Consider the following 27445-nt stretch of genomic DNA (forward strand, 5'->3'; position numbering starts at 1 on the left):
GAAAATGAATATATTCCTTATGCTATTAAATCGTTACAATGAAAATTTTACAAAAAAATCATAATAAACCTACCTCGATATTTTCATCCAATGATGAACCTACTAATCTCTGAAACGTTAAAGAAACTAACTTCATATTCGATTTTTTATTTTGATTTACCAAAATTGTTCTGCTTTACAATTTTGAACCTATATATATCAATGTCCTGGATACCACAATTACCATAGATTACATAATTCGAAAGCAATTCACGTCTTGTATTATATTAAATATTAACACCAAGAAACCAACATTTCAAATTCCAAAATTTCTCATTTATTCGTTGCTTTTACTGCTCATACCAAAACATAATGCAACATCATTTACTAAATTAATCAATTTTTACATTTTTAATTTAATTTTATCTTTTATTTTTCTTTTTTAAGTGCAACGAATCAAAGAATTTAATTCTTTTATAGATATTTGTTTCGTTTTGTAATACTTTAAAAATAAATTGGTTGGCAACCCTAATCAAAATTCCACAAGTTACGCAAACATATGTTTTATCTATCTTCACTTGTAAAACCAATTTTCTGAAATTTTACTAAAAAGAATTTTACGTTTACTTACCTTTCCATTTATATACACAATGTATTTCTTAATATAAAAAAATTTTTATACTTACGATGTATTTATGAAACGGCTAATTTTTGCTAATTACATTTTTAAGGTATAAATGTTAAAATCTCATCACTTGTGCTGTTGCTTTACGTCTCTACACTTTTCTTATGTAAACCATATTGTACACGACGTCATAAAAATATATATGTAAGTATATATACGCTTTGTAGCTTCATTTATACGTACCCTCTGCCCCTCTGCTAAATAGATAGCAAACAGTCAAAGCGATCAAACCGACTACGCAGTACAAGGGTAACAAAGCAACTATTAGAATTTAAACGAAACTCACCCGTATTTAAGCATTTACTTGAAGGCCGATAACACGAAGTGATATTCACGGCGAATTCATTTATCTATTTTGCTTTCGCCTTGAGTGCGATTCACTTTTGCTTACGCACGTTGACGTTCATGTTGCTGTCTCAGTCTCAGTCCTAAGTCCATATGTACCTAGAGTTACGCGACGAGTAAAACTAAAAATGCTTGACAACATCATTGCCTCAGTAAAACGGTTTAGTTGATTTTCGTTATTCTTACTGAACTACTAAAACGTGAATCACAAAAAGTTATTATTTTTTATTGCAGTTATATAAAAAAAAGGTTATTAAATCATCGTTAGCAAAAAAAAAACCAACTGCAGCGAGAAAGGAAATATGTTAAAGCAAAGCAATTTTTTAGTCTTGCTAAATTTATTAATGTATCATGCAAATAAAACTTGTTAGATTACATAGCTACACAAGGATTTTTTTGGTTTTATAATTTTCCTTTACTTTTTATAATTAATGCTTACGCACATATGTGCCTATGACCCAAGTGCACACTGTTCAATACTCAAAAAAAATATACATATTGAAATTAAAGGTAAGTAAGAACTTTTAACTTTAGAATATTATCCATACTTTTGGATGATAAGTGCTTTGCATATATTAAACAACGTGAGTTTTTCTCCTTTGTTCATGTCTACCATATTTGTTTTTTTTTTTCGTTTTTTTTTTATTCGTAACTAGTATACATACAAAGTTCTTTAATGACTGTTTTTGCAATTGTTTTTATTTGTGTGCCCTACCCAGTAGTTTTTAATGTGTTGTATATGCATACAAACCTAAATTATCTGAAGTAAGTCAAAAAAAAGAAATAAAAGCGAAACGAGCTTTTTTTTTTGCGTTGCAAAAGCTTTCAAATAAAACAAGTCTAATCAAGTATCTGAGGAATTTTAAGTCGAAAGTGAAGTAAATTAATTGTTTTTTATAATTTTCCTCAAGACTCCAAAGAAATGGTTTTCCAATAATAATTGAGGGTAAGTACACTAAAATTTATTTCATTTATAGTTATATTAGGGGAAAACGTATAAAATATAAATGAAAGTCACGATTTCCACTTTGTTGCAAAACCTAAAGAAAGTGTTCTATTGATTGTGGTATTGATTTAGCACAGCTTTTTTAAATTCTCAAAGTGATTTTTACTCTCGTTTTTATGGTTCTTTTCTTCTTAATTACATGTGAAGTAATTAAGAAAAATTAAGCCGTCCAGCGCCAAGGATAAACAAAATGAAAAAAAAAAGTAGACAAACAACATTGGTTGTTGGTAAGAATTATGTTGTATTCCGGGAACCTCGGATGATAATTTTGAGTACGTGCTATTAACGAAATGAATAAAAAGTGTTTGGTCTAGGGCTTTCCTCAGTCTATCACTATGCGTTTTATCACATTAAGTAAAAATATATAATGAAATGTCTTTCTAACACATATTTACTAAAATATCAGTAGTTTTGTTATTCCGATTCCACTATGGGGTAGGTTTTTGGGAAATGTTCTTTCGTCGAAATACTTTATTGCTCCTCGATTTAGCGACAAGAATATATTTTCTAAGTTAAGCCAACTATAAGATCTAAGGTACGAGAGGGATTAGACATGTGGAATATCATATGCAGCCTTTTTTACGCTATCAAAGTTTGATTTGTATAAGGCCCTCACGATTCTAAACTCTTCTGAACAACGGTTACTATCTGTTTTATATTGTATTTAAGAAAGATCGGTAAATTCCTTCGCCCTTAGTATAGCGTTTTCATGAACATAATTTGAACAATGGCTCGATTTTTTGTGCAGCACTCGAGCTTTCTTATGGAAAAGTCAAAATATGCTGCATATAACAAGCTTTTAAATTGTAATGTTGTAATGTTATGAAATTTGGACTCATCTAAAAGTTGGTACTATCTAAAAATGATATAAATTCGTTTGTTAATAGTCATCCTACGAAATTTTGAGTGCTTTGCTATCTCAGCTGATATATAAGACGCTATTTAATCCAATCGCTTAAAAAGAATTGCCTTGTACAATTTAAAATGTCAAGATCATCTAACCGTAAAATTTATATTATGAAGTGAATTCTCAAAACCGAGATAAACATTTGTATATTCAGTTTTTAGGCACGTTTTTCGTCACGATTAGATTTTTGAATCCATTGAATTGAAAATAAGCATTCATGTGAAATTTGAAAAACGACTTGAAGTTGAGTTGAAAACTAATTTTTTTTTGCGCAATAAAAAACTATGTGTTGTATAAACCTGCAACGTATGTTAAGACTTGGCACAATAAATGGAAATTATACGGTTTACGAAGTGGTAGTAAATAACTAACATTCGGCATAATTCTTTCCATTCTCCATTTAAATTGAAAACGATTTGGAACTGTTCTGCAAATCAATATATTGCCCGAATTTTTCCGAAATATTCGACCTTTCAATCTTTTCAATGTTATCGTATAAATCTCTAATTATAGGGTTTACTGGGTTTATCCTCCCTTTGTGACACCTACAGGCAGGCGTCAATGAACCGATAATGAAATTCGGCTCTTGTTTAGCATAAGAATCTGTTGATTCTATGAACGCATTCATCTGTCATCCAAAATCAAAAGTATTGAAATAAGAACTTGAAACTTATCACACCTATTCCTACTCAGCGGCTACATATCAGACAGATTCACAACGATATTAAAATCCTCCCCGTGATCATGCCAGCACCAGACCAAGAATTTTAACTTATAATCCGTAACGGATTGAAAACTTCGTGAAAATATATTCTACGGCCAGTTGAAATTTCGTAACAAAAATTTGCATACCCTTTGGTAAGTCTACAATCACCCTCTAAATAAAGCAAATAAATTGTTACTTAAAATCCACAGCAGAGATTGATCTTAACATCTTACGTAAACATCTTACAAGATCATCTAAGCGTCGATGTAATCGGTTAACTACGATATGCACAACTAACAGAACTGCCTTTCCTGCTTATTCGAGTAGGTACGTAGTAGTATCAAAAACTTGCCTCAAGACGAACAAAATTCTGTTACTTGTTTGAAGTTTCTAACATTTTAAACATCTTACCACTTGTTCGCGACTTTATGGTCGATAGAGTTAAATGGTTGCACTTGGTGTCTAGTGAGTCTAAGATTGCCCCTTATAGGTGAAAAATTTTAATCGCTCTCTCTCGCACCTGAGTATACCCACCCTAGTATAAAGTGTGTTTGAGACATCATCTCATTCATTATCTCAGTAAATAAACAAGGAGCGAAACGTACGAAGTCAACTTCGTAATGAGTTCGCATTTGAAAATATTTTTCAAGTCCTATAACAGTTTCCAACATAATGAAAAGTATAAATATTTTCCGGCTATGTTGTCGTTGGCTGTTATTTGTGGAATCGGAATAGTTTTTACCTATCCCATAGGACGTAATATATTTCTCTTCTGGTAAAAATTAGAGAGAAACCTCTCATTATCAACATGTTCTTAAAAAGCGTGCTTATTTCTTAACCAAATTCAATGGATTGCGGTCCGTTTACTTAGATAGAAATCTGTTGTTGTGTGTGCATTCCTTGACTTGGTTCCTACTGCCTGACCCTAAAGATAACTTCGAATGTGCCGTCAATGAAAATAACAATATGAAATTAGAAACTAGCGCAAGTCGTTTACCAAATATTAAAGCGAAAAATTTAACTTGAAGTATACTAAACCAAAGATCAGAAAAGTAAGTTTAAGGTTATGTCCATTTTTCGCGCGCAAATTCTGCAAACAGATAAATATGTAACTTTCATGCACATATCAAAATGTTTTAATAAAAAGTGAACTGTTGGACTATAATCACACCCGACAAAATGATCTTCCTCTGCAAATCGTCGAAAAGTGTCTGGGTGCGTAAAGCTAATTTTTTCTAAATTTCTAACGCTAAGGTATAATACAACTTACATTAAATTTTTATAGAATGCCAACATATCCTACGTTGTCTACTTTACTCTTGTTTTTCGATGTGAAAGGCATCTTTGTAGTGCAACTACAGTTGGAGTGGTATCTCGTAATATTGAAGAAATACGCAACTGGGACATGATCTGCCATGGTTTTTGATTACAATATCGACAATATATGGACGAAATAATCAGTTTCAAATGGTTAAAGTGCGAATAAAAAATTATCGAATTGGTTATTAATCGTATGAGTTGTTTCTGGAAACTTATCAATAATCGAATCGAATTTATTGAAAGTACTCTGGTTAAAATTAAAACCAAATGTTGCAACTTTAAAAGCTCCACAATTTCGCCTTATGTGTTTTTTTTCCCCACTAATTCTTGTTGCCGAACTTAGATTGTTAAGCAAATATTTACGGCAGTCCACATTCGAAGCTTTAATATTTTACACGGATTTTCTATTAGCTTAAACAAGACATTCTTCTGAATTAAGGATCAGTAATAAGGGGAGACTCATATGCTTACTAATTCCGATACAAATCGAAATTAAACGAAATCACCGAAATTCGAATGTGCACTCACAAGCACATTCCAATGATGTAGTAACTTTATTGTCGGAGACCCCCCGCAAAAAAACCCTTATCTTCTGAACAAAACTTATGATTCTTAAGCGGTCTAATAAATTTATTATAAATTTAGCTGTTTGCATTGCGACTAATTTGAAGATAATCATTTGGCAGAGGCAGCAGTAGCTTTTTAAACAATATAGTCTTGATTTCCGATTTTGACTAAAGCCATTCACATCCTCGCTATATTTATCCGGACAACGTACGCTCCTCGTGATATTCAGATAATGAAAAAGGGTACTGAACATGTTAATGAAACTCACACGTTCGTAAAAGTGGAGATAGAAATCAGAAACTTGAAGACTCATCCCTTCACTTCTCTAACGAATTTTCGCTAATACATGCATTTTGCGAAAACTAGTCAGATCTTTTTGCTGCTCAAAATTATGTGTACTTTCGATCTTTTCTGAGCCTTATAGGCCACATGATAAAGTCATGTAGCTATCTGCAATACCTATAACAGTGTTTTCATACGAACTTGCCTGCCACATGTCAAGTGAATGTAAAAATAGTCCAAATATTTTTAATGATTGGGATATCAGTTCGGCCATTTTGCAACTTTCCTCTGAATTTGATAAATACTTGAATCAAATTTTAAATTGTCATATTTTAAAGACTTTAAAAGGTATGCTTCTAGAATGTAATGGAAAACCATTGTGTTAAGCGCTCATTTAATGAAATTTATCGTCGTCGGGTTCACTTCGGATCGTACTCACAGCAGGTTTAATTTTGTTTATATAGGACTTAGGATCTCTATTTTTCGAAGAGTTCTAGAAGAGGAAAGATTAGGCACATAAATCTTTTCACAAATAATAAATAGATATTAAAAAGTTTGGATTAAACTTTCAACGATTCAAACAAAATATATTTTGGGAACTAAAGAAGGCAAAATTTCTTTCCTTTTTGCCTTCCATAACTGATATGCATCGGTTAAACTTGCCAGTGAGAGAGGGAAAGGGAAATAATTGATTAGAAACGTCCTGAAAGTATTCTTAGTCACGGTATTATATGTAAAAAGGTTTATTAAAAAGTTCTGCAAATCAGTTACCATATGCGTAAATAACATTATTTTATTTTCTTTTTAAAACTCTAACTTAACCCCCCAAAAATTTTCTTGACATTTCTTTAAAATAAAAGAGAAAAAATTCATTCCTCTAAAGTCCACAGAGCTCATCCAAGCAAAACACGAAGCCAAATGCAGATAAAAAAGTACAAATTTTAACTCGAAGCGAATTATAAGCAGCTGTAATCAGCTGTTTTTGCTCGCTGCGGCTTCAGCTCTGCTGCAGTTGACTATTACGTTAGCTGCTTTTTATACATTTGGCGTCTATCTTTTAGTTATTATTTTGCGTTCAACTAGTCGATACTTTATTTTATAAAATTCGTATTAACAGACCATTTAATTTTATTGCCAAAAAAATTGAAAAAAAAGTATTAAGAAGTTTCGTAGAACTATTTTAAAAGCCTTAAATGAATAAAGGGTTGTTCGCTTATATGATTATTAATAATTTGTATTCGTGGGTAGTTGCGTGTGTATTTCATTTAAAAAAGAAATAATAGATAATATAACACGAAGTTCGCATTTGCACATTAGTTTTAAAGTGCCGAACCGACCAGAAAATTTATAACAGAAGAAAAACAAAAATCTTCTGGAATAACTTTCGATAATTTTTGCAAAGAAGATTTTAAATATGCGTACATTCGGCTGTGTGTACCTTTAAGTTGTTTTTTTTTTTGTTAAAACAGGTAAAAAAATGGAGAATGTTTTACATAAGAATTCTTCGGCCATTTTCCGTAATTGTCGTTGCCGCTATTCTCTTCCTTTCTTATTTAGGGGAGAAATTAAGGATAAGAAGAAATATTGCCACATAACGCTTTGTATAATTTATGAAAAATTGTTCTTAAGGGGTTAGTTATTGAAGTTTGTGTGTGTGTGACTTGAAGTAAAACACGAGCATGGCTTTACAATTTTTTTTTGGAGTTTCACTGACAAATTGCATATATTAAAAGGCATGACTGTTAGAATTTATAGCAATATCTGTAATCATTTTTCTGGGGAAAACGCTTATATTGTGGGAATACCCTTGACTGTTTAAACAGTGATGGTTCAAAGCTACATGTTTCGGTTAGCGAATTTATTTCGCATTTCTAGCTCACTCGGACACTTCTTAGTCTAATAACAATGAAACACTCAGTGAATTGTAATAAAACACTATCAATCAATAAACGGCGGCACTTCAAATTCAAATCATGACCATAATCATTCATTTCCCCACTGGTTCTAGCCTTGGGTATCCAAAATATAAATCATCGTTAGTGTCTTTGCATTAACATTTAGATAAAGTAGCCAATTTGTCGCCGTTGCATACTAGGGACTGTTGTCCCTGATCAAATGTGTAATTTTAAGTGTTCAATCGTTATACGATTTTTGAGACCTGTAAAACACTTCCACCTGGATACATGTCTGAACTAAATTATTTGAGAAATCGGTGTAAAATTCAAGGTGCATCCAACCGAAAGTCGAAAGTTACGAATACTAACGTTCATACTATATTCTAATTACATGCTTTGCTTATTATGAAATATATCGAAACCTCTCACTGCGACATCGATTCTAGTATATCGCTTGAGAAGTGATGATTCTTCTCTGACGTCAACGGTCTCTATTCTTCTTATTAATTTAGCCGGAGAAATAAATTCTAAAACTAAAGTCTTAAAGCACTAGCATCTCAGGCTATTGACTTTAGCGAAAAGCTTACATGTCTCTGAAACAATAAGAACAAAAAGACATACTAGATAGATATCTAGAATATTTGACAAATGATAATCTATTACTCCTTTATATCCATAAACTTAAAGAGTGCTCCACTATGACGCACAGCCAATAATAACAAAAGCAGAGGGTTTCATTTACGAAAGTCGACGCCTTTTGTTGATCTTATTATATTATTATAAAAACTATTTTCATGAGAATTAATGCATTTAATTGTAAAGTCGGCATATAAATTTGAACAACACTTAGTGCAATCCGCTTGGAGTTTTATTGCCCGTTAGCGGGTTGTTAATGAATCAGCGAATTTCCTCCTTTGATCAACAAACTTTTCGAATTCGATATAAACATTTACTTGCAAGCTCCTGCAAATAATGTAAAAAAGACAAATAAAGTCAGGCTTTGACTGAGGCTATTGCTTCGTTCAAGTTTCTTCTGCTGTGAGCTCTGCGCAAGTACTTATCTTTCAACTTGTATTGAAAACTAATGCGAATGCGCATTAACAACAATGCGATGCGCATGTACGAGACCGATGAAATTGCATTATTATAACATTTTTCAACACTCCATGGATAGCCGTAGAAACTAAAAACCCCAGACTCTGCCTTTGATAATTGTGTGTATATACTTTGGCTTCATTTCTTTTATTTATTTAACTTATCTGAACAGAAGTGAAAAGAAAAACCTTGACTTCAACAGATAAATTGATTCTTCTATCACCATTAAACAAAAATATGTACATATATATATATATATACGTTTGAGTGACAAACGTAATTTGCTCTTCAATACAGTAACTATTCCTGAAATAATATTCACTTAGGCAGCAAGAACCTAACACATCTAAGCGCATCCACTTATCCTAAATGAATTATATCATTCATATTGGACGATTTCCCGCAACATGTTCTTCAGTGAAGGAGTAATAAATTTTGAACTGACTATAGAACTAAATGCTATTTGCATTGTGACTCTCGCATTCGCCCACTGGGATTTACGGTGCGAGTGCTCATTTTAGTTAATTTTGTTATTAATATCGGCTTGTCGAATATCATTAAAAATTTTAATTACATTTTAAATGTTCAATAAATACATCTGCGTTTTAATCAAATTTTGAAAGCTCGATAAACTTGCATAGTAAAGCCTGCCACGATAAACCAAAAGTAATTAAAATTTTAATTTAAGCTGGAATAAACAATACAAATTTAGCCATTTTCTCTAAATAATCGGTGATCTCTTTGGAAAAGCGAACGCATTAACAATTAATTTAATCGAATGCAACATATCGCGATTCCCGCAATCCTAGTATTTCACAAACAGTGACTTCGATGTTTTAATTTCGAATGGATCCTGGAAATGTTAAAAGCGCAAGTCCTCGATCGTTTCTTTAATTATAGGTAACAAAAATGTACGCAAATAATTCAAGCGACCAGGCTTTTGTACCACTTTCGTGTCAATGTTGACAATTTCCATTTTTACATCGATAAGTTTACAAGTTTTGATGATAAGGAACATTTACCGAAACTGTAAATATACATTAAATTTTCGGATATAGTCATGAATGAAGTATGATTAGGTTATCTCAATATGTGAAACTTTCTAAGCTTAGAGAAAATTTTAAAAAATGTTTTCATTTTATACGATTTTTTGACTATGTGGGGGCAATACATTGTCGGAATATAAAGTTTTGTAAAATATGAATGTTCATAACGAAAGAGACGAGGCGACTTTCTGTTTTGCTTGTTCTCTTCATTGTTCATTGTAGCCAGATGTTTTTTGAGTCATTTTCTTGGTTTATTTCTATGTTTACTCATAAATAAAAAGTGTTGCCGTGTACGTGAAATCTCAAACTGGTTAACATTAAGTTAAATTTCACGCATACATAGTGTTCATTGATGCAAACAGGGGAATCTATACCTGTCTGCGTTGTTAGATGAGATCGAAATTGACAATTTCTAGATTTGTCTCAAGTTCTTGTTTATATAGATATATATAGCTAAACCTAAAAATGCAGCTCTTAATCTTGTCTGTTAAATGTGTTCGACAGTTTGAGCGTCATCAACTCTATATAAGTTGGACGGGTATGAATAGAAATAGTGTTTCCCCGGTTCGAAATATGTGGTGCATTTTTTTTAAAGTTCATTTCTTCTCTTTACAGGGAAATTTTATAATACGAGGTTGATCTAAGCTTTTCACTAACGAAACAATGACCGAAATGCAGTATGAAGCAAAATTTAAGGAAATGCAAAAGTACTTACCCTTTTTGGAGAAGGTCATCAGTAAATTAAAACTTAGTAATGATGAGCAGCCGGATAATCCTCGTAAAGCACAATTGCAAAAAATGGAAATGTTGCTTGATTTATTAACAAACAAAGGGAAAAGGTAAAAGAATTTAATTTTATAAAATTTAGAAAAATAAATCATTCATTTTTTTTTTTTTAATTTTAGCCTAAAATTAGAGACTTTGCTAAAATGTGAAAATATTTTAATGAAATTACATTCAAAAATTGAAAAGGTAAGTGACGATGACTGCTAGTATCGTGTGAAGAAATTTATTATATTAAGAAGGAAATATAGGAGCTTTCAGTTCCTTCTTTAAGAGATGGGTGAATATGCATTATTATAATAATGCAAAGTGTTAAACGTTTAGGGCGTTGCTTGCAGCTTGCATTGAATTATTGCAACGTAACCGTGTAGTTCATGAAATACTTATCACATAATTTTATTTTATTTACGTTAATATAACTATTTGCAACTTCCAAATGCAAAATGCGGGAAAGACGAAAACTGACTACCTATAGTGCTGAACAGAGCGTACGCCGTTACATCGTCTATTGCTGCAGTGTAACAAAAGTTATGCTTGGTACATTATATATAGAACTCGGATAAAAAGTCAGCAAGAAACGATGCGGAATTCATAAAGGATTAGTATTTCTAACTTGCCTCTTCTTCTGCAAAATATATAATTTTCAATTTCAAAACTAAGTAAAAGTAGTGAATAGAAAATTTCAATTTTCTTAACAAAAATGAAACTTTGAATTTACTAAAAAAGTTACTAGTGCGAACACTTATTGATTCCTTTTATTTAAATATACCTTTTCTGGTGTCTTGTTTTAGTTTTCTTTTCGTAAGTTTCTTATCTTCCATACATTTTTTTTTCAGTCGCTCCTTTTTTTATAATAGCATTTATTATTTGTTTACTATCGGCATAATTATTTTTGTTCGTCAAGCAAAAACTTGGCATCATTTGTGCGGCTATACGGAATTGAAACAACCCTACATGCAAATGATTCTATATAGAACGGCATTAGTACTGCGAATACTATATAGAATGCGATCAAAACCTCACTTATATGTAAACACGTGCGACCATCGTATATTTTGACATTTGAGCTCGCAACGCATATGTATAACTCGTGTTCAGTTTCGTAGCGGTAGACACAATTCTATTGGAAAACGAACCGAGAAGAATTAGAATTATTCTCGAACAATATTTTTTGCAAAAAAAACAAGGCTGTTCATTTAAGATTTTTTTCTTTTTTTTTTGGATCATTTTATGCACCAAATATTTAATTAGACACGTACATTGCAGTCTGACGAATCTATCATCTCGGATAAGCTAAGAGGTAACCAGCAAGATGTGTATGATTTGACTGGACCTGAAAGTCCACCGCCACCAGAACAAAATGCTTCAGAAGAGCATACACAACCTGTAGAAATACCTACTGAAAGACGTTGCTCTCCTCTATTAATTAAAGAGAGAAAATCTCATCACTACAATCATCACCACAGTGATCAACACCAACGTTTAAGCATGCATGCAAAACCTTGTAGTTCTCAGTCTCAGCGTCATAATTACTATAATCGTCAAGATCAAGATCATCGTTACAATTTTCAAGAACGAGCGCAGACGAAAAGTAGTCTACATCACTCACCATCAATATCGCAAGCCCAAAGAGAGTCCAATCAGCACCAGCATGATAAACATCGTCATAGGAATATCGATGAATCTGCTAAAATATCATCGCGTTCTTCACAATTTCAAACAAAGTCAGTCGATGAACAATATGTACAAAAAGTGAAAGTCGTCATAACTGAATCGTCACCGCCCGATGATCATCGGCAAGATTCGAAGACTTGTCTTAAACTACCTCAAGACGCTGCCGAGCCTATACAAAAAGTTAAAGTGGTTATAACCGAACCGCCATCGTCTGAAGTAACTCGACAACACTTCCCTTCATTACCCTCTTTTAATAAAGCGGCTCGTTTTACTACGAATAATAATATTGATGTCCTAGAACATTGTCGTAATTCTGCGAATTTGCAAAAATCTGATAACGCTGTAGAAGATAATGAAGCTTATTCTCCGAGGGAATCATGGGATGAATATTCTAGAAAAACCGATAATATAAAGACACAAAATACTCATTGCGAATTACCTCAGAGTGTTCAGAAATTGGTATTTTCTCGTTTAGGAAATAAAATTGAAAATGAAAAGCCTGCTGAATTAAAAGACTCAAGATCGCCTTCCACACATTCAGCCTTACCAAAATCCATACCCGCGCGTGTTACTCCTATACCAGAAGTGTTGAAGAGTCCACCACTTTCGGCTAGTGATATTACTAACCTGTTAAATGAAACATCGGATGATAACATGGACAATAGTCTTTCAGAAATTGGACAAAGAAGACCAAAAAAACCAGATTCATCCCGTTCAGTTAAATATGATACGCCTATAATGACTTCATCATCATTAGACTTTGTGCGCAAGAAGTTTGCATTGATAGCCAAGCTGGAAGGGTCTGATAAAAAAATCCCTTCATCGACTTTAAATCGTTCGACAGATAGTCCAGCAAGCCCGTCGTCTTCTTCGCTGTCCGGAACCCCTACTGAACGCCTGGCTCTTAAATACAATCCTCACCCGCGTTCAGAAAGGGAATGGTCCGTTTCATCGCATGAAAGCTATGGTACTAGCGGTGGAGGGTATTTTCCCAAGACTAGGGACGCACATTCATATGCAAATAACAAATTGCCCACGGTAACAGTTAATAATGTAAATGTTTTGCCTACTATTAATTTAAACGATCCACGTTTGAAGCGAACCAACTCTATCATACCAACGCAGATTTCGCCCACTTTAACAAAATCTCCCCTTTTGTGTAATCAAATTGTAGCAAAGACTATTCCAAAGCCATTCGGCGGATCTCGAAACGATCCCAGGTTAAACGCAGCTGCTTCGCGAACATCTTTGGATCTTCATTCTCTAGGGTTTTCTAAAACTAGTGATATATCTTATCAGTGGGAAAAGAAAGAAACGACATTAGCAACTGGTAAAACAACAACATCTTCCAAAAAACCCAGCAGCAAACCTTCGGATTATAGCTCTGAAGAAAATTGGGATTCTGAACCTGAAATGTCACCAAAAATTAAAGAAAAGAAACTAGTTATGAGCGATAAACAACATCGAACATCGCACAATTCTATGGATGCCGATGAGGAAAATTGGGATTCGGATTCCGATGCTCTTAAAACGGCAAAAGGGAAAGGTTCTTTCCCGCCAAGGACAAGCGACGGGAGACAACAGAGATCAAATCTGGGAGTAAGTAACCAAACGCGGACACAGATAAATTCTGTAAATTATACTGCGGACAATCGTGATTCAGACTCGGAAATTCTCAAAATAGCAAAACCTAAAGGTCCTCAAACTGCAAGGCCCAATAGCTTAACACAACAGCGTTCCCAAATATCTGTACAAAACTTTATGAAAAAGGATGCGCTTCTACCTACACCCAACAATCGTTTCAATGCTGCATTGAACGATAAGACGGAGCGCATGAAATATTTGGAATCAAAGAGGTTTAAGGATAACGAACCCAAAACTTATAAGGAATTTCGCGAAGCTAAAGCAAAAGCTCAAGAAGCGGCTAAAAAGGCTGAAGTTAATATAGTAGGGGAAAAAGCAGATGAGAAGAAATTGAAAGAGGCGGATGTAATCACTCCGCAAAAAAATCCAACTGAAACAAATCTCTCAAAAGAAGGCAAAGGAGAAAAATCAGATTCGTCAAAGAAAGCTTCATCTTTAAATGATAGTAAAAAGAAAATTCCAGAAAAATCTTGCTCGATTACTGAAACGGCTCTGGATAAAATGTATCGTACTCAGAATTTTTGCAATAAGGAATTCGCTATTAATAAAAACAAATTTAAAATTCCTAAAAAAAAGAGCGAAGAACCAATCAGAAAGTCGGAAACGACGGAATCTGTGCCGTCAGAGAAGGCTAGCGAAAAAGCGACGGGCAAACAGACAAACGTCATGATACCAACGGGAGAAGAGAAGAAAGAGGAAACAGGAGAACAAAGTTGCAAGAGTACTGGTCAAAAATCTCTAATAAAAGCTCTGTCCATTAAAACTCCAAAAATAATCTTAAATTCGGTGAAGCGTTCGGAAGAGGTCAAGAAAAATACAATCAAATCGAAAGAAGATGATTTGTCTATGTCTAAAACGTCGAAAATTAACAACAATTCTAAAGGAAAAGATAAAATAAGTGAAAATTTTTCACTGCCGGCTTCTACTAAGATTCCAGAAGGAGAAACCTCTACGCCAAAAATGAAAGACCAAGAAATTAACAGCAAGGAAATTAATGAATCGCTCAACGTGACGCAGGACTCAAAGCTTAAAACCGATGTCGCAAACGAAACTGAAAATATTCGAATTTCTCCAGCAAAGGTCAAGGAGCAAGAGCATCTACCAACTTCAGAATCAGACAAGAAATTAGAAACAGGACAACGGCATGCAGATGACGTAGATGTACACCAATCGGAATTTAAAAAGCCAGAAGGTTGCTCAAGCGAAGTTGCTTTAAATTCTTCTGATACGACTGTTAACGTAACATCCAAAGAAAGTGTCAAATGCTTCGGAGAAGAATCAACACACTTGTCGCGTTCAGCACTGTTCAATGCTTCACGCATTTTACGGAGACGCTCTACAATGATTTCTTATGGTAGTGCGCCGGAGGTCGATAAGGAGAAACTAAGGGAGTCAAATTCTTTGCTTTTCGAAGATGTGCAAGTGCAGCAATGGCGTAAGGAAAACCTGACATCACAATTGATACGACGTAATCGTAACCTGGAGGGTATTTTTCAGAAAACGGATGACAATTGTACAGTTTCGACTCAAAATATAATAAGTGGGAAACGACGCACTCGAGCCTCCATCAATTTTAACGAGACACAAAACGTTAAAGCAATTTTTAATAAAAAACGTGCAACAGGAGTTATAGAAACTAAAAAGGATAATATAAGCCAAAAAAGTGAAGAATTCAAAAACTTAAAAGATGTGAAAACGGGAGGCAGACGTTCGAAGACGTGTACACCTGATCGACAAAATTTGGAGAAGGGACATGGAGATGCTTTAGAATATACAATTGCTAACAATAAAGAAGCTTCAACACGAGAGAATATTAGAAGTTTAGAAGACGTTAGTAATAATGAGAAAGATCAATTTAGTAAAATTAAAAATAATCCTAAAGGGAATAAAACGAAAACGGTGGCAAATGCAAACAAAGAAGACGTGCAAACTAGATCTGGTCTTAATTATCGCAAGAAAGCGAATTCAGGAGGAGTAATTATTGCTAAAGAAATTAAAACTGAAAAAGAAACGACACACAGCAATTAATCGCACCAGGTAACTCTACAGATAAAGAGCTCGAAAATCAGAATAGTGCTGTATCCAGCACTTCAACGGAACTTCCGTTAAGGGCTGTAGAAAAACAAGAGAAAAAACACTTAATACCTTGTGGAACTGAACAGCCCGATGATAATGAACCCAGCAGCTCAGGTGCAAAATCAACTAATCCTACTCCTACGCCCGTAGACGATGAAACTAATCGCCATGCATTTCTAAATGAGTTCGTTCAAGAAATTTTCAAACCAGACTCTAACAAAGAACACATTCTTAGTTTGCTCAGGCAAATTTTGGATAAAGATAAATTTGAGTTCATTAAAACCGTTATTGAGTCGGCCATCAAAAATCATGAAGAACACTTGCCACAAACCCTACAAGACGATTCCAAACCTGAAAAGCATGATAAAGACGTTGATACTCCTGCTGATTCCAACGTACAACCGAAAACGTTGCCACCAGAAGAAAAAGCCAACAATGAATCAGACTGTGATGAACTAAACGAATTAGAAGACACAAGTCGAAGAAAATGCGCGAAAAAAAAACGTAACGAGTTGGATCGTTTAAACGATGATATTCGAGACATGTTTATTAGCAAAGGTGTACTAACGGCCACCGGTAAACGAATGTGCACTCTAATGGCTCAAACCAAAGAAAAGAAAAACATTACAGACGCAAAAAAGATATCAATAAAAGAAGATGAGCAGAAAATTTGTCCTGTTAAAGAAACGGATGTGAAGACTGCCATAATCAAAAAAGACAAAAGTAGAAAATCTAAGAACATTCAACCTCCTTTGCGGAGATCATTGAGACGATCTAAAATTCATCAGGATAATGAAACCACTATAAGCGACGACGAGGTTCAAGTGTTTTCTTGCTTATGTAGCAGTGACGCAGGGGATGAAACCAACTCTAGTGCAATCACTACAACTTCAATTGTTCAAGAGAATTCACAAAGTCGAAAATTGCCCATATTGATACCTATTATCAAGTTGCGTGGAGAAGATGAGACAATAATGGAGCATATAGAAAAAGAAAGGAAAGACAAGAGAAGCAACGATTTGAAAAATCGTAAATTTCAGGGAAAACTTAGTAAAAGTAAAGGTAATAAGACTGACGATAAAACTGCGGACTCCTCAAAGTCAAATGTGGAATCGAAGGAAGTTGGAGATAATAATCTAAATGAAATGGGGTCCGAAAAATCTGTTACACTAAGTAAACCCTGTCCAAAAAGTAAAAAGCTGAATGCGAGTAAGGGACAAAAGAAGGAACGTAAGAGCCAAACGATAGATGAAATTGCAAAAATAAACCCTGAAGTTGGAAGTATTGAACTCGTGAAAAACACTAACATTAATTGGCATAATCAGTCCAAATATATCAACTGGTGTATGATTTGTTTGAAAAAGCTTCAAGGCGCTCATAGCAGTGCGCTCCACTATAGATTGCATCATTGTGAAAATTATGTATCGCGTTTTGCTCCCATTATTCTACAAAAATTCAAGCAAGGAAAACTAGCGAAACCTTTGTTTGGTATAAAAAGAACGGATAAATCGCCCTCCTGGTTCCATCGCTGCTCGTTCTGTTTGACGTATTTCATAAATACGATGGCTACATGGATAGCCCATTATCAGGAACATACTGCAGAATATAAATATGAGTGTTCAAATTGCTTTAGGGGCAGTCAGAGGATGACCACCATTCGTAAACATGTTGGAAGTTATAAATCATGTAAAGGCGCAAAAGTGCTGAACACTCCACTGAAGTTGACTGAATCAAATTGGCTGAAAGCTCATGTATGCCACTTATGTAATTTTGTGCAACTAAAAAGAAGTAATCTTGAGCGTCACTATCTTCTTCAACATAACTTAAACGAAAAAAATGTCGACTTGCTTGGCTACACTATAACGCTTTTAAATGTCAAGGAGGTAGAGTGCGTAGATGAACTTGAGGCAGCTGCCAGAGAAGCAGACGCTTGGAAGAAAATTAAAGCAGAAGAAGAAATTATTGACATTGATGATGACAATAATTCTGATGTAGAGAAATCATCAATCCAGGAATTACAAACACAACAAGACATAAGTACTGAAAATAGCCTCAAAGACAAGCAAACAATTAAAAAACCGATAGTCTGTGAAACCGAAGTTGATAACATCGTGACTGAAACAGCGATGCAACCGGACAATACACAAAACTGCCCGAAGGATGTAATAAACGCTGCTCCCGAAGTTTTAAAGACATCCAGGACGGACAATGAACAGGACTGGCAAGACGAATTACTATGTTTAGCAGCTAAGGCAGCCGAAAATGTGGAAGCAACTAATAAACAAGAAGAAGTAGAAATTCAAAATAAAAAAGAAACAGAAAAATCGTCAGATTTACTGGAAACAGCTGCCAATGTCGGCATAGGAAAGCAAGACAAAATGGTGAGCCCAAACACCAAGAGAGTTGAAACAGTAAATGAAACTGAAGAACCTTTGAATATACTGAAAACTAGTGTAACTATAACAGATCTTAATCGAACTAGATCGGGCAATAAAAGGCTCTCACCTTCACTTCCAATAACTAAAGAGCCTAAACCTAAAATAACTTGTGTTGAAAGCAAAATATCAAGTTTACGATCCTTGGAATCGTTGGATGTAAATCGACCCGAACCTTCCGTATCGACCGAGCCCAATGCGTCAAATGCGGTAACTACGGTACCATCTCAACAGAGAGCAATTGACAACGCTTTTGTGACCAGTCGTAATAGCACAGATTCTCCTACGATAGACACTGTTACTCTGGCACAAAGCTTTGTTCAACTAGATGATTTAACGTCTCAACCGCCAAGAAACGAGAAACCTACTATTTGTACTTCTATAGCAGAACGCATAAGTCAAATCTTTAAGAATATGAAAGAAACTGATCAAGTTACTACATCAACTTGCCAAATGCGGAGTATTGAAGTTACTAAAAAGACACCTGAAATATTGCCTGATTTGAGAGCTGAGGTTTCGCCATCAGATTCGGCTATGGTGTCCGGTAATGAAGATGATGAAGACTGGGAGGACATTGAAATAACAGAATCAGCTCCTAGTACCTGTACTTCAGCAGTGCAGTGTACTGCTAGTGGTGGTAAAACAAAAAATAAAGGTCTATTTCAAAAATTTATATTCAAAGGAGCCAAGCCCAAAAAGCTTACTCAACCTGTAGTATATTTTGGTAAAAAAAAGAGCACTAAGGACAATAAGGAGACTTTATCTTTATCGCAGGCATGGGCAGTCAAAGAAAAGGAGTCAATTGTTATTAATGCTAGTGGAAGTAGCTGCAATCTAGGTTTTAAACCGGTTATCAATATTATAGATGATCTTTTGCCTGATTCTCCGTGCCATGATCCCATTGAATTAGTCCCCGAGTTGGCTCCGTTAGAACCGTTACAAGATCTTAACGACATTTCCTCAATTTTGGACGCCGATCTTAGCGGTAATGATCAGCCTCTGTGCATTGATACAGGCGATCATCAAACTAGCATTGAAGATGCTTTAGATTTCATAAATGAACAGCAAGCGCAAGAGGAAAAGCAACAGCAACAAGTCACAATTTCAAGTTCCCATAAGACAGTGACGAATCGTATACAACATGTTGGCTATTCGTTGATGACTAATGCAGACAGTAAATTTAAATTTTATTGTTTGCTAGATAATTGTTCCTTCCTGTTCTCTAATGATTCGATGGGTTTGGAAAATCACTATATGCTGGAACATGCTGAAACCCGTTGGAGTGGATATTGCGCTATGTGTCAAACCCAGATTTTAACAGCCAATGAAGATCATCCTATAATAAAAGAAATCCGCCACATGGTAGAAAAACACGCAAAACTTGTGAAAGAGACTGAGAAAGACTTTTTAGCTAACGGCAACAGCAACAGTAATAGTGGAGCAAGTGAAGAAAGACCGCGTATTAAATTAAGAAGGTTAACTGGGGATTGTCTGTCGGCGACAAGTTCAGAAAATTCTCTAAACATTGTAACTGCGAACGTCACAAATGTAAACTCACCCACAAATTCATTATTAGGGGCTTTATTGAATGCCAAGCCTCGCCCACCGACTAAAGAAATGCCTGCACCACCTTTGCTACCCATAACAGAACCTTTGTTAATGGATGACTTGCCACCGCTAGATCCTTTAGTTAACTTGCAGATATCCCAAGTCGTTAGCTTAGGGGCACAACAGCAGCAAAAAGGAATAACTAATACAGCACCACCACCATCATTGCAGACTTCTGCTACTTCTGCCCAGTTGCCAAAAATTATGAATGTTTGCAGTTTAAACACTAAAGCAGGAAGTCTATGGAGCCAACACATTGCTAGAGAACGACAAGATTTGGCTGAGGCTTTGGCGGCTTCCAAAGAAATGACACAAATCTTTATGACGCCAAATCAATCTACCAGAAATCCTGCACCAACTCATACAAATGCGACATCGTCGTCACCAGAACCTATTGTGGTGTCAGAGACAGTACCAGTAGCCCAAGCTCGAGCGGGCGATTTTGTAATAACACAAACCCTATCCGCTCAATACGAGGGTCGTCAAACGCAAGAGCCTCAATTGGGTATAAATATCTCCATTTCCTCTGCTAATCTTAATGCTGAACGAACGCCAGTATCGCCATATTCAGGAACAACCGCAGTGCCACAACAACAGTTGCAACAAGGTTCAAAGCAATTCAAATGTATGGGCAATGGATGCAAATACTTAACGCGAGTCCCTGTGGCTATGAGTGACCATCTGCGCTTTCACGAGAAACGAAATTTAAGTTTGAAGCGTGAGTACTTAAACTGCGGTTTTTGCCAATATAAAGCTGACAGCGTGGACAATTACATGAAGCACGCCGAAGAAGCGCATGCCATCGCCAAAACGGGTGTCAATGGAAGTATCACTGGGATAGGAGAGAAAGATACTGCCTCTACACTAAGCCGTAAAATACAAGACATTTTAAGAAACCAAACGAACTCAAAAAACGCGACTAACAATAGTAATAGCACCCAACATGTCCAACATACTGCAACTGTAGCCACTGAGAAATCGTCATCCGAGAGCGATGAAGAAATTTTTTTGAAAAAACTATCAGAAACTATAGAAGAAATAGTCGCGCCTACTGGCCTGTCTGGTAAGTTACAAAATAATGCGTTTATACACAACTTTCTAGATTTGTTTTTATAGAAAACAAACTTTATCGCTGCGTACTAAAGGAGTGCTTAACCCCTTTGAGTGAGAGTACCTTTAATCAACACGTTATATATCACACCAGCACGAAGGGCTATGCTAAGGATTTGAAATACTACTATAAATGTCCTCATTGTCCCGTTCAGTATCAGCGACCAGCCGGTTTAAAGGCACATATTAAAATACATGCTCGCAGCCGTTTCTTTTGTTATTTGTGTGATCAAACCGCCTCTAATCCTGGTCAAATGCTGAGGCATTTTACCGAAACTCATTGGCATACGTTGAATATGAATACCACTCTACTGTTGAACTTCACCTACAAGGAAGGCCAAAAACAGGAGTTATCAGCCGAAAATAGTTATTATGTGGTATACACGCAACAATTGGAAGAACGTGACGTCAAAGAATTTGGAAAGAAATTGATAGCTGAATGGCAGCGCAAAAAGGCTACGTCAAAAACTCACTTTAAGTCAACAGAAATTGATTTGCTACCTATACAACCAATATTTCAGAGAGAAATAAATTGTGGTGAGTGTGAGTATCGTACAAAAGTACGTACCAATATGTATCGACATCTGCTAATGCATAAACAAACTGAGGCTGCGGGAAAAACTGGTGCAGCTAATATAGTGAAAGTGGCCAGTGTTGATCCCGTCAATCCTGTACCTTGTCTCAATACCAATGAGAAATTTTTTGATAAGATGACTAACTTGGCTTCATCTTCGGTCTTAGCTCCTCATAGCAAAGAGCCGCATAGTGCTGCTACCCTCACGAAACCTGTTTACAAAATGCCATTTACCTATGTCAATGATTCCAAACGTTACACTTGCGGTGCATTGAGCTGTAAATACCTCACACTTTCTGAAGAAATTTTTCGTTCACATTTAACTACTTTACATTGTAAAATTATGATCTATCGCTGTCCGTTCTGCGAAAATGAAGTGTGTAAACGTGGACTTTCCGTTGAACGTATTATCGCCCATTTAAAGTTTCATGGCCCTGAATTATATCGCTGTGAAGAATGCAATTACTTGCACTATTTACGTTTTTTGGTAGAGCGCCACATTAATGAGAAACATGCTACACAAAAGGTGAATCTTATCAAACATGAACGGGTAAAGGTCGGAGAAGCTGATGGCACCTGCACTTCGACTCTATATACTGGTAAGTGGTTTTGAACTTTGCTGTCGTCGAAGTTTAATATGGAATATATTGCAGTAATTTCAATACAGTATTCTTGAAATATTGCTTTCCGAGATAATTAATTCGTTAACCATAATGGACATTGGATATTATTTTTATTGGCAGGCAATGAGCTATATTTGTGTTATGCAATGTCGGTCAGATAGTAGTGGGGGAAGAGAAGGAGATATGAACTGGACGCAACGCACAAGATGTGTGTTTAAATCTGTAATAGACTTGTTTTTAATGTTATTTTTATTTTTCTTTAATTGTTGCTCGGCTCTTTGGTTTTATATCAAAAACATCAATAGTTTTCTTAATTCTCGAGCATATGCGCCGCACAATGTCAATCCTTCCCTATTTCTTTCTCCCACATCAGTATCGACAGCATCCGCTGAGTGAATGCTTCTTATGTCTTTTATTCCAGTTAGCAGTTACACTGTTCATAAGTACAATGTTCGTACAGATTTTTTGCGTTTTTAAAACAAAGTCCGTTTTTTATCGGATGGTGTGGCTTTTGCTTCCACAATTTTTGAAATCTTAGCTCACTTTCTATATTCAACTTTTGTTTATTTAGGGAAGAAGTACAAAGAGACTCTTGATTTATCAAGTTCCAACACCATCGCAATTCGTCCGCAAAATGCTGAGTCATCGCAACCATCGATATCGACGAAATCTAAACACAAGTGGGTGTGCGATTTGTGTGACCATCGAGCAGTAACCTTAAATCAAATACAAAGCCATTGTTCTGCTGAACATGGCCAAAAGCACCAGTATCAATGTGTTCATTGTACTTTCGGATCAACGCAATTGTCACAAATTTTATACCACATTGATGAAAAGCATAGTGGTAAGACGAGAGAGGCTCGGTATATGTATCATAGGGCAGTCAACTCGCAAGGCGATGAAACTAACGCTGTTGATACTCGGCCACTGTGGCAACGCAACGATCCTACACGGGTGCGTCACATTCGCGGTATTCTTATGGAAGATGAAGAGGAATCGGAAAGAAATCGTCGAAGATTCGTTTCTGCTGAAGATGATGAATTCGATGACGATATTAATAATACATTAGAAGAGGAAGTACTGGTTGATGGAGGGAGTACAGAGATTTTGGACAAATCATTCATGAATTCATTCGAATACGGTTGTCTACACTGCAATTATAAAACGAAAAATTTTGCGGAGCTAAAACAGGAACATTGGTCTCAACAGCATAACTCTGACGAGACTAAGGCTAAGCCTTTCTATTTTCGTTTGCTCAGACGTTTTTCTTGTGCAGAGTGCCGTCAATTTGTTGGCACTCACGAAGAAATGCGAATCCATTTAACAAACGTCCACGGTGCTCGTTATTGTGCTGCAGATGTACAGACACGGTGTTCTGAAGACAAATTGCTATGTGGCTACTGTTCATTCTCTTGTAATACTCCGGATCAGTTGTACAAGCACCACCAACGTAGAAGTCATCAACCGCAGGATTTGCGAATTGAGCATGGCTTACAAATGGCATATCTACTAAAATTAGGAAGCACTGAAAAGTTTCTTCAGTGCTGCATATGTAATGAGATTTTTGCAAATCGTACTATGATTGTAGCTCATGCTAGCGAACGTCATTCGAAAGCAGAGGGTTTCTCATTCCGTGAGTTATCAGAGAAGTTGATTTATTGTTGCGTGTTTTGTCAATATGCTAATGTCTCTGAGGGCGAAGCTTGTCGTCACATGATTGGTCATTATGGTCAATTTAAATGCTGTCATTTTTGCCAAGAGCCACAAAATTCATTCGAAGTGTACATGCAACATTGCTACAGTGAACACCGCGAAGGAATTCGAAAATTTAAAGATATATTTCCGTTTAAGGATATTAGAAAGTTCTTGCTACAGCTTTATATTCTCTTTCCTAATGGTTTGGTGGTCAATAAAAGGAATGTGCTTAAATGTAAATATGGTTCATTAAATATCATACATCAAGTTTATTGCGATCTGTGTAAGACTTCACAACAACCACCCATACCGCGACTATCTTTGGGACGTTTGGTAGCTAAAATGGAGCAAGAACAAAAACCGGCGGTTGAATTGCACGCTAAAGCCATTAAAAAGCGTAGATGTACAATAGCAGTGGATTCTAATGAGACAGCTAAATGGCCTATGTTGAAACCACCCAGCCCAATACAGCGAACAATTTCTACAACTAAATCGATAGAAGAAACTTTATCGGCGGTTAAAGAACAACAACCCAAGAAAATAACGCAAAGACGTTGTACAGTGGCTTTAGGCCAAGAGGAAAATCCCTGGTCTATGCAGGCATCTGCAAGAAAATCGCCATTGACAACAGGAATTTCTACGTTAGATAAGAACTCTACGTTACAAACTAGGAAAGTTACTAAACGTCGTTGTACAATAACGAACGAATGCTGTATAGACCTCAACTCTGACAATTCCAACTGTTCTTCCTCATGCTTAGTAAAAGAAACTCTTGCTACCAAAAAACGCAAACTCTCCGATGCTACGCATACACACCCGCCTAACTCGGATATGGAGCCATTCTCATTTTATGGCAAGCCAGCGAATAACGTGGATTTATCTAAAATCTACACGAAAGCCGCTATAGGTGGCTTAGATACTCCAATAACTATAGATAAGTTTAAATTATTATTCAATATAGATGCTCGTCTCATTTTACATAAATATGATCAAAATTATTGTAATTATAAGCACGTAACGAAGGCATGTCCTGCAAATCAAAAGTTTCGTTATACATGAGTTTAGCGTATGTATACTTAACCTCAATTTGTACTTTTGTAATCTTAAATTTATTAAACATATGCTTTTGTTTGCTTTCCTTTTTAAGATATTTACTCTTATTTAATACGAATTATCTATAAAGTAACTATAATTGCGTATATTATATGTACCATGTTTATTTACGCCTTCGTATATTGTCAGCCACTCGGTGATTTAAATACTCTTTCAATAGTTATTAATAAATTTATTATCATTTCATACAAATGATCGCTCCAAACTGAAAGATCGATTTTTGTAATAGCACCTGTAAACATGTCTTCTACGTTAGTTGAAGTTACATACGCATAACCTCACTTTTTACTTATAGTTTAGTACTTATTACTATTTTCGACTTGTTTAATATTATTTTATAAAGAAAATATTTCAATTATCAGAATTACTTTCCTTTTATTTCCCTTAAATTTGATCATTTTTTATAGTTAAAGTAAGGAATAACCAAACGAATGAAGTAGAGATCGGTGAAGCGAATTTTTGTTAGAAAATCTTGTGAATAAATTTTTATAAAAATATACTATATTAAGTGAAAATCAATAGAGCGATAAAAAAATAACGACATCAAGCGTTAAAAACGAGTTAATAATAAAGTACTTCACGTCCGAAACTCCTGGTACGTGCAAGGACTATATGATAACATTTACATACAATGCGGGCAGAAGGCACCGGCAATGCTTGGTTTAGACAAATTGTGGCTGCATATAATTTTCCAAAAAAGAGTTATCACGGTCTTTATCCCCGTTGCAAGTTATACATAAAATTTCTTACTTTCAAAATTTACCTACAATTTTCAAATATCATGCGTTTTAAACGGAATCCCTTATGTATTTACTTAATTGCATAAAATTAATAAAGTGGTTTTCGAAATCTCTAGGAATACGTTAAGAAATGAAAAGACTATGCTTAAAATAAGCAGATAGAAAGTGAAATAAAAATTTTTTTATTTTTATTTGTTTGTTGTAATGGTCACACGTTCCTGTGCACACAATTTCAGCTCTTAGTCTAAATTATTACGAGAAGTAATTTTCGCAATTTTTAGTACTACGAACCAACAAATTATAGACTAAACATTCTCACAAATATCTGCATAGTAAGGGTTGATGGCTTCACAATGTATATTCGTATATATGATATGGAAATGAAATAATCTCTCTGTGGTAAGTGCAAGTAGTATAAAGTACAGCGCTCTTTAAAATAAACTAAAACCTATAAAATGGAATTTTTGAACTATGTTCTGTGTTCCAATATATGCCCACTTTTGCTTGCAAACTTACGGATCTGCAAGAAAAATTTTTTCTTAAAAAGGGCGTCTTTTAAAGAAACAAGATTAGCGCAATGTAGGAGTTAAGCTCTGCAAGACATAATTGTCTGGTGGGGTTTATTGATGGTAATGATGAGAAAGGCAAATCATGACAGCATCGCATAAGCAACATCTGAGATTTACAGCAATTGGTTTCTCGATATGTGAGACGATCAACAGTTGAAGTTAAATCGAGATGAGCCTTTGTTAAGAGCTATCATGGAGCGTTTTGGATTTTAAATTAATCTGTGATCAACAGATAAGTGAGTGCACAAGTTTTCTTCAATCCCACCTTGAAATTTTGTGAGAACAGACGCTGTTGAGCTGACACATAAAATTGTCTCATATATGTCCGGTGATCCACAGATTTCCGTCTGACGATTTCTAGCTTAAAAGGTCGCGACTGTCGAATTGCTGTGTAACTGGAGGAAATCCGGAAGGTTTAGGCAGGCCTTTCCTGCTGTGTGCCAGCAGGAAAGCGGTATTACCCTGGACATGATACACATATTCACTCTGGATAGATTTTGGTCATATTCAAATGAGAAATAAATACGTTAAATGTTCCCCAGTAACTTTTATTCTAATTCAATTAAAATGACCGAATTACCGAAGTGTTAAGGCATTGGCAACATTTTTATTTTTTAAATAAAACGCTAATGCTTCATGCCTGCTATTAGCATTAGTGAAATGGGAACAACAGAAAATGTCAAAATCCGGCAAATGAATACGAATGTGAGACGAAAAATTAATAATAAAGGAATTGTAAAGAACTGCATAAAAAGAGCAACCATAAAATGTAAAGTCTGAACAGAAGCAAAAGTAAGCATCACAAAGTAAATCGCGTAGAGCATTAAATTAAAAAAAAAAAACATTTATTTTTAATTTTTTTTTTTTTTTCATTCTCTGCCGAAATTTAATATAACAATAAGTTCTGATAATAACTTCAGCTATAAAGGTGAGCGGAAGTTTTTACGATGATTTTAATATAAACAATA

General features: G+C 35.1%; 1 protein-coding gene across 1 annotated transcript; it reads left to right on the forward strand.

The window, feature by feature from the left end:
- On the forward strand, positions 1-27445 carry LOC119643953. The gene is given in 7 exon segments (XM_038043461.1): positions 1-1519; positions 10449-10672; positions 10739-10805; positions 11868-15950; positions 15953-21116; positions 21170-22336; positions 22932-27445. Coding segments are annotated over 6 exon segments (12840 nt in total). The 5' UTR covers positions 1-1519; positions 10449-10496; the 3' UTR covers positions 25115-27445.

Source organism: Glossina fuscipes, unplaced genomic scaffold (assembly GCF_014805625.2).
Source record: "Glossina fuscipes isolate IAEA_lab_2018 unplaced genomic scaffold, Yale_Gfus_2 74578, whole genome shotgun sequence".
In the NCBI taxonomy this organism is placed as follows: Eukaryota; Metazoa; Arthropoda; class Insecta; order Diptera; family Glossinidae; genus Glossina; species Glossina fuscipes.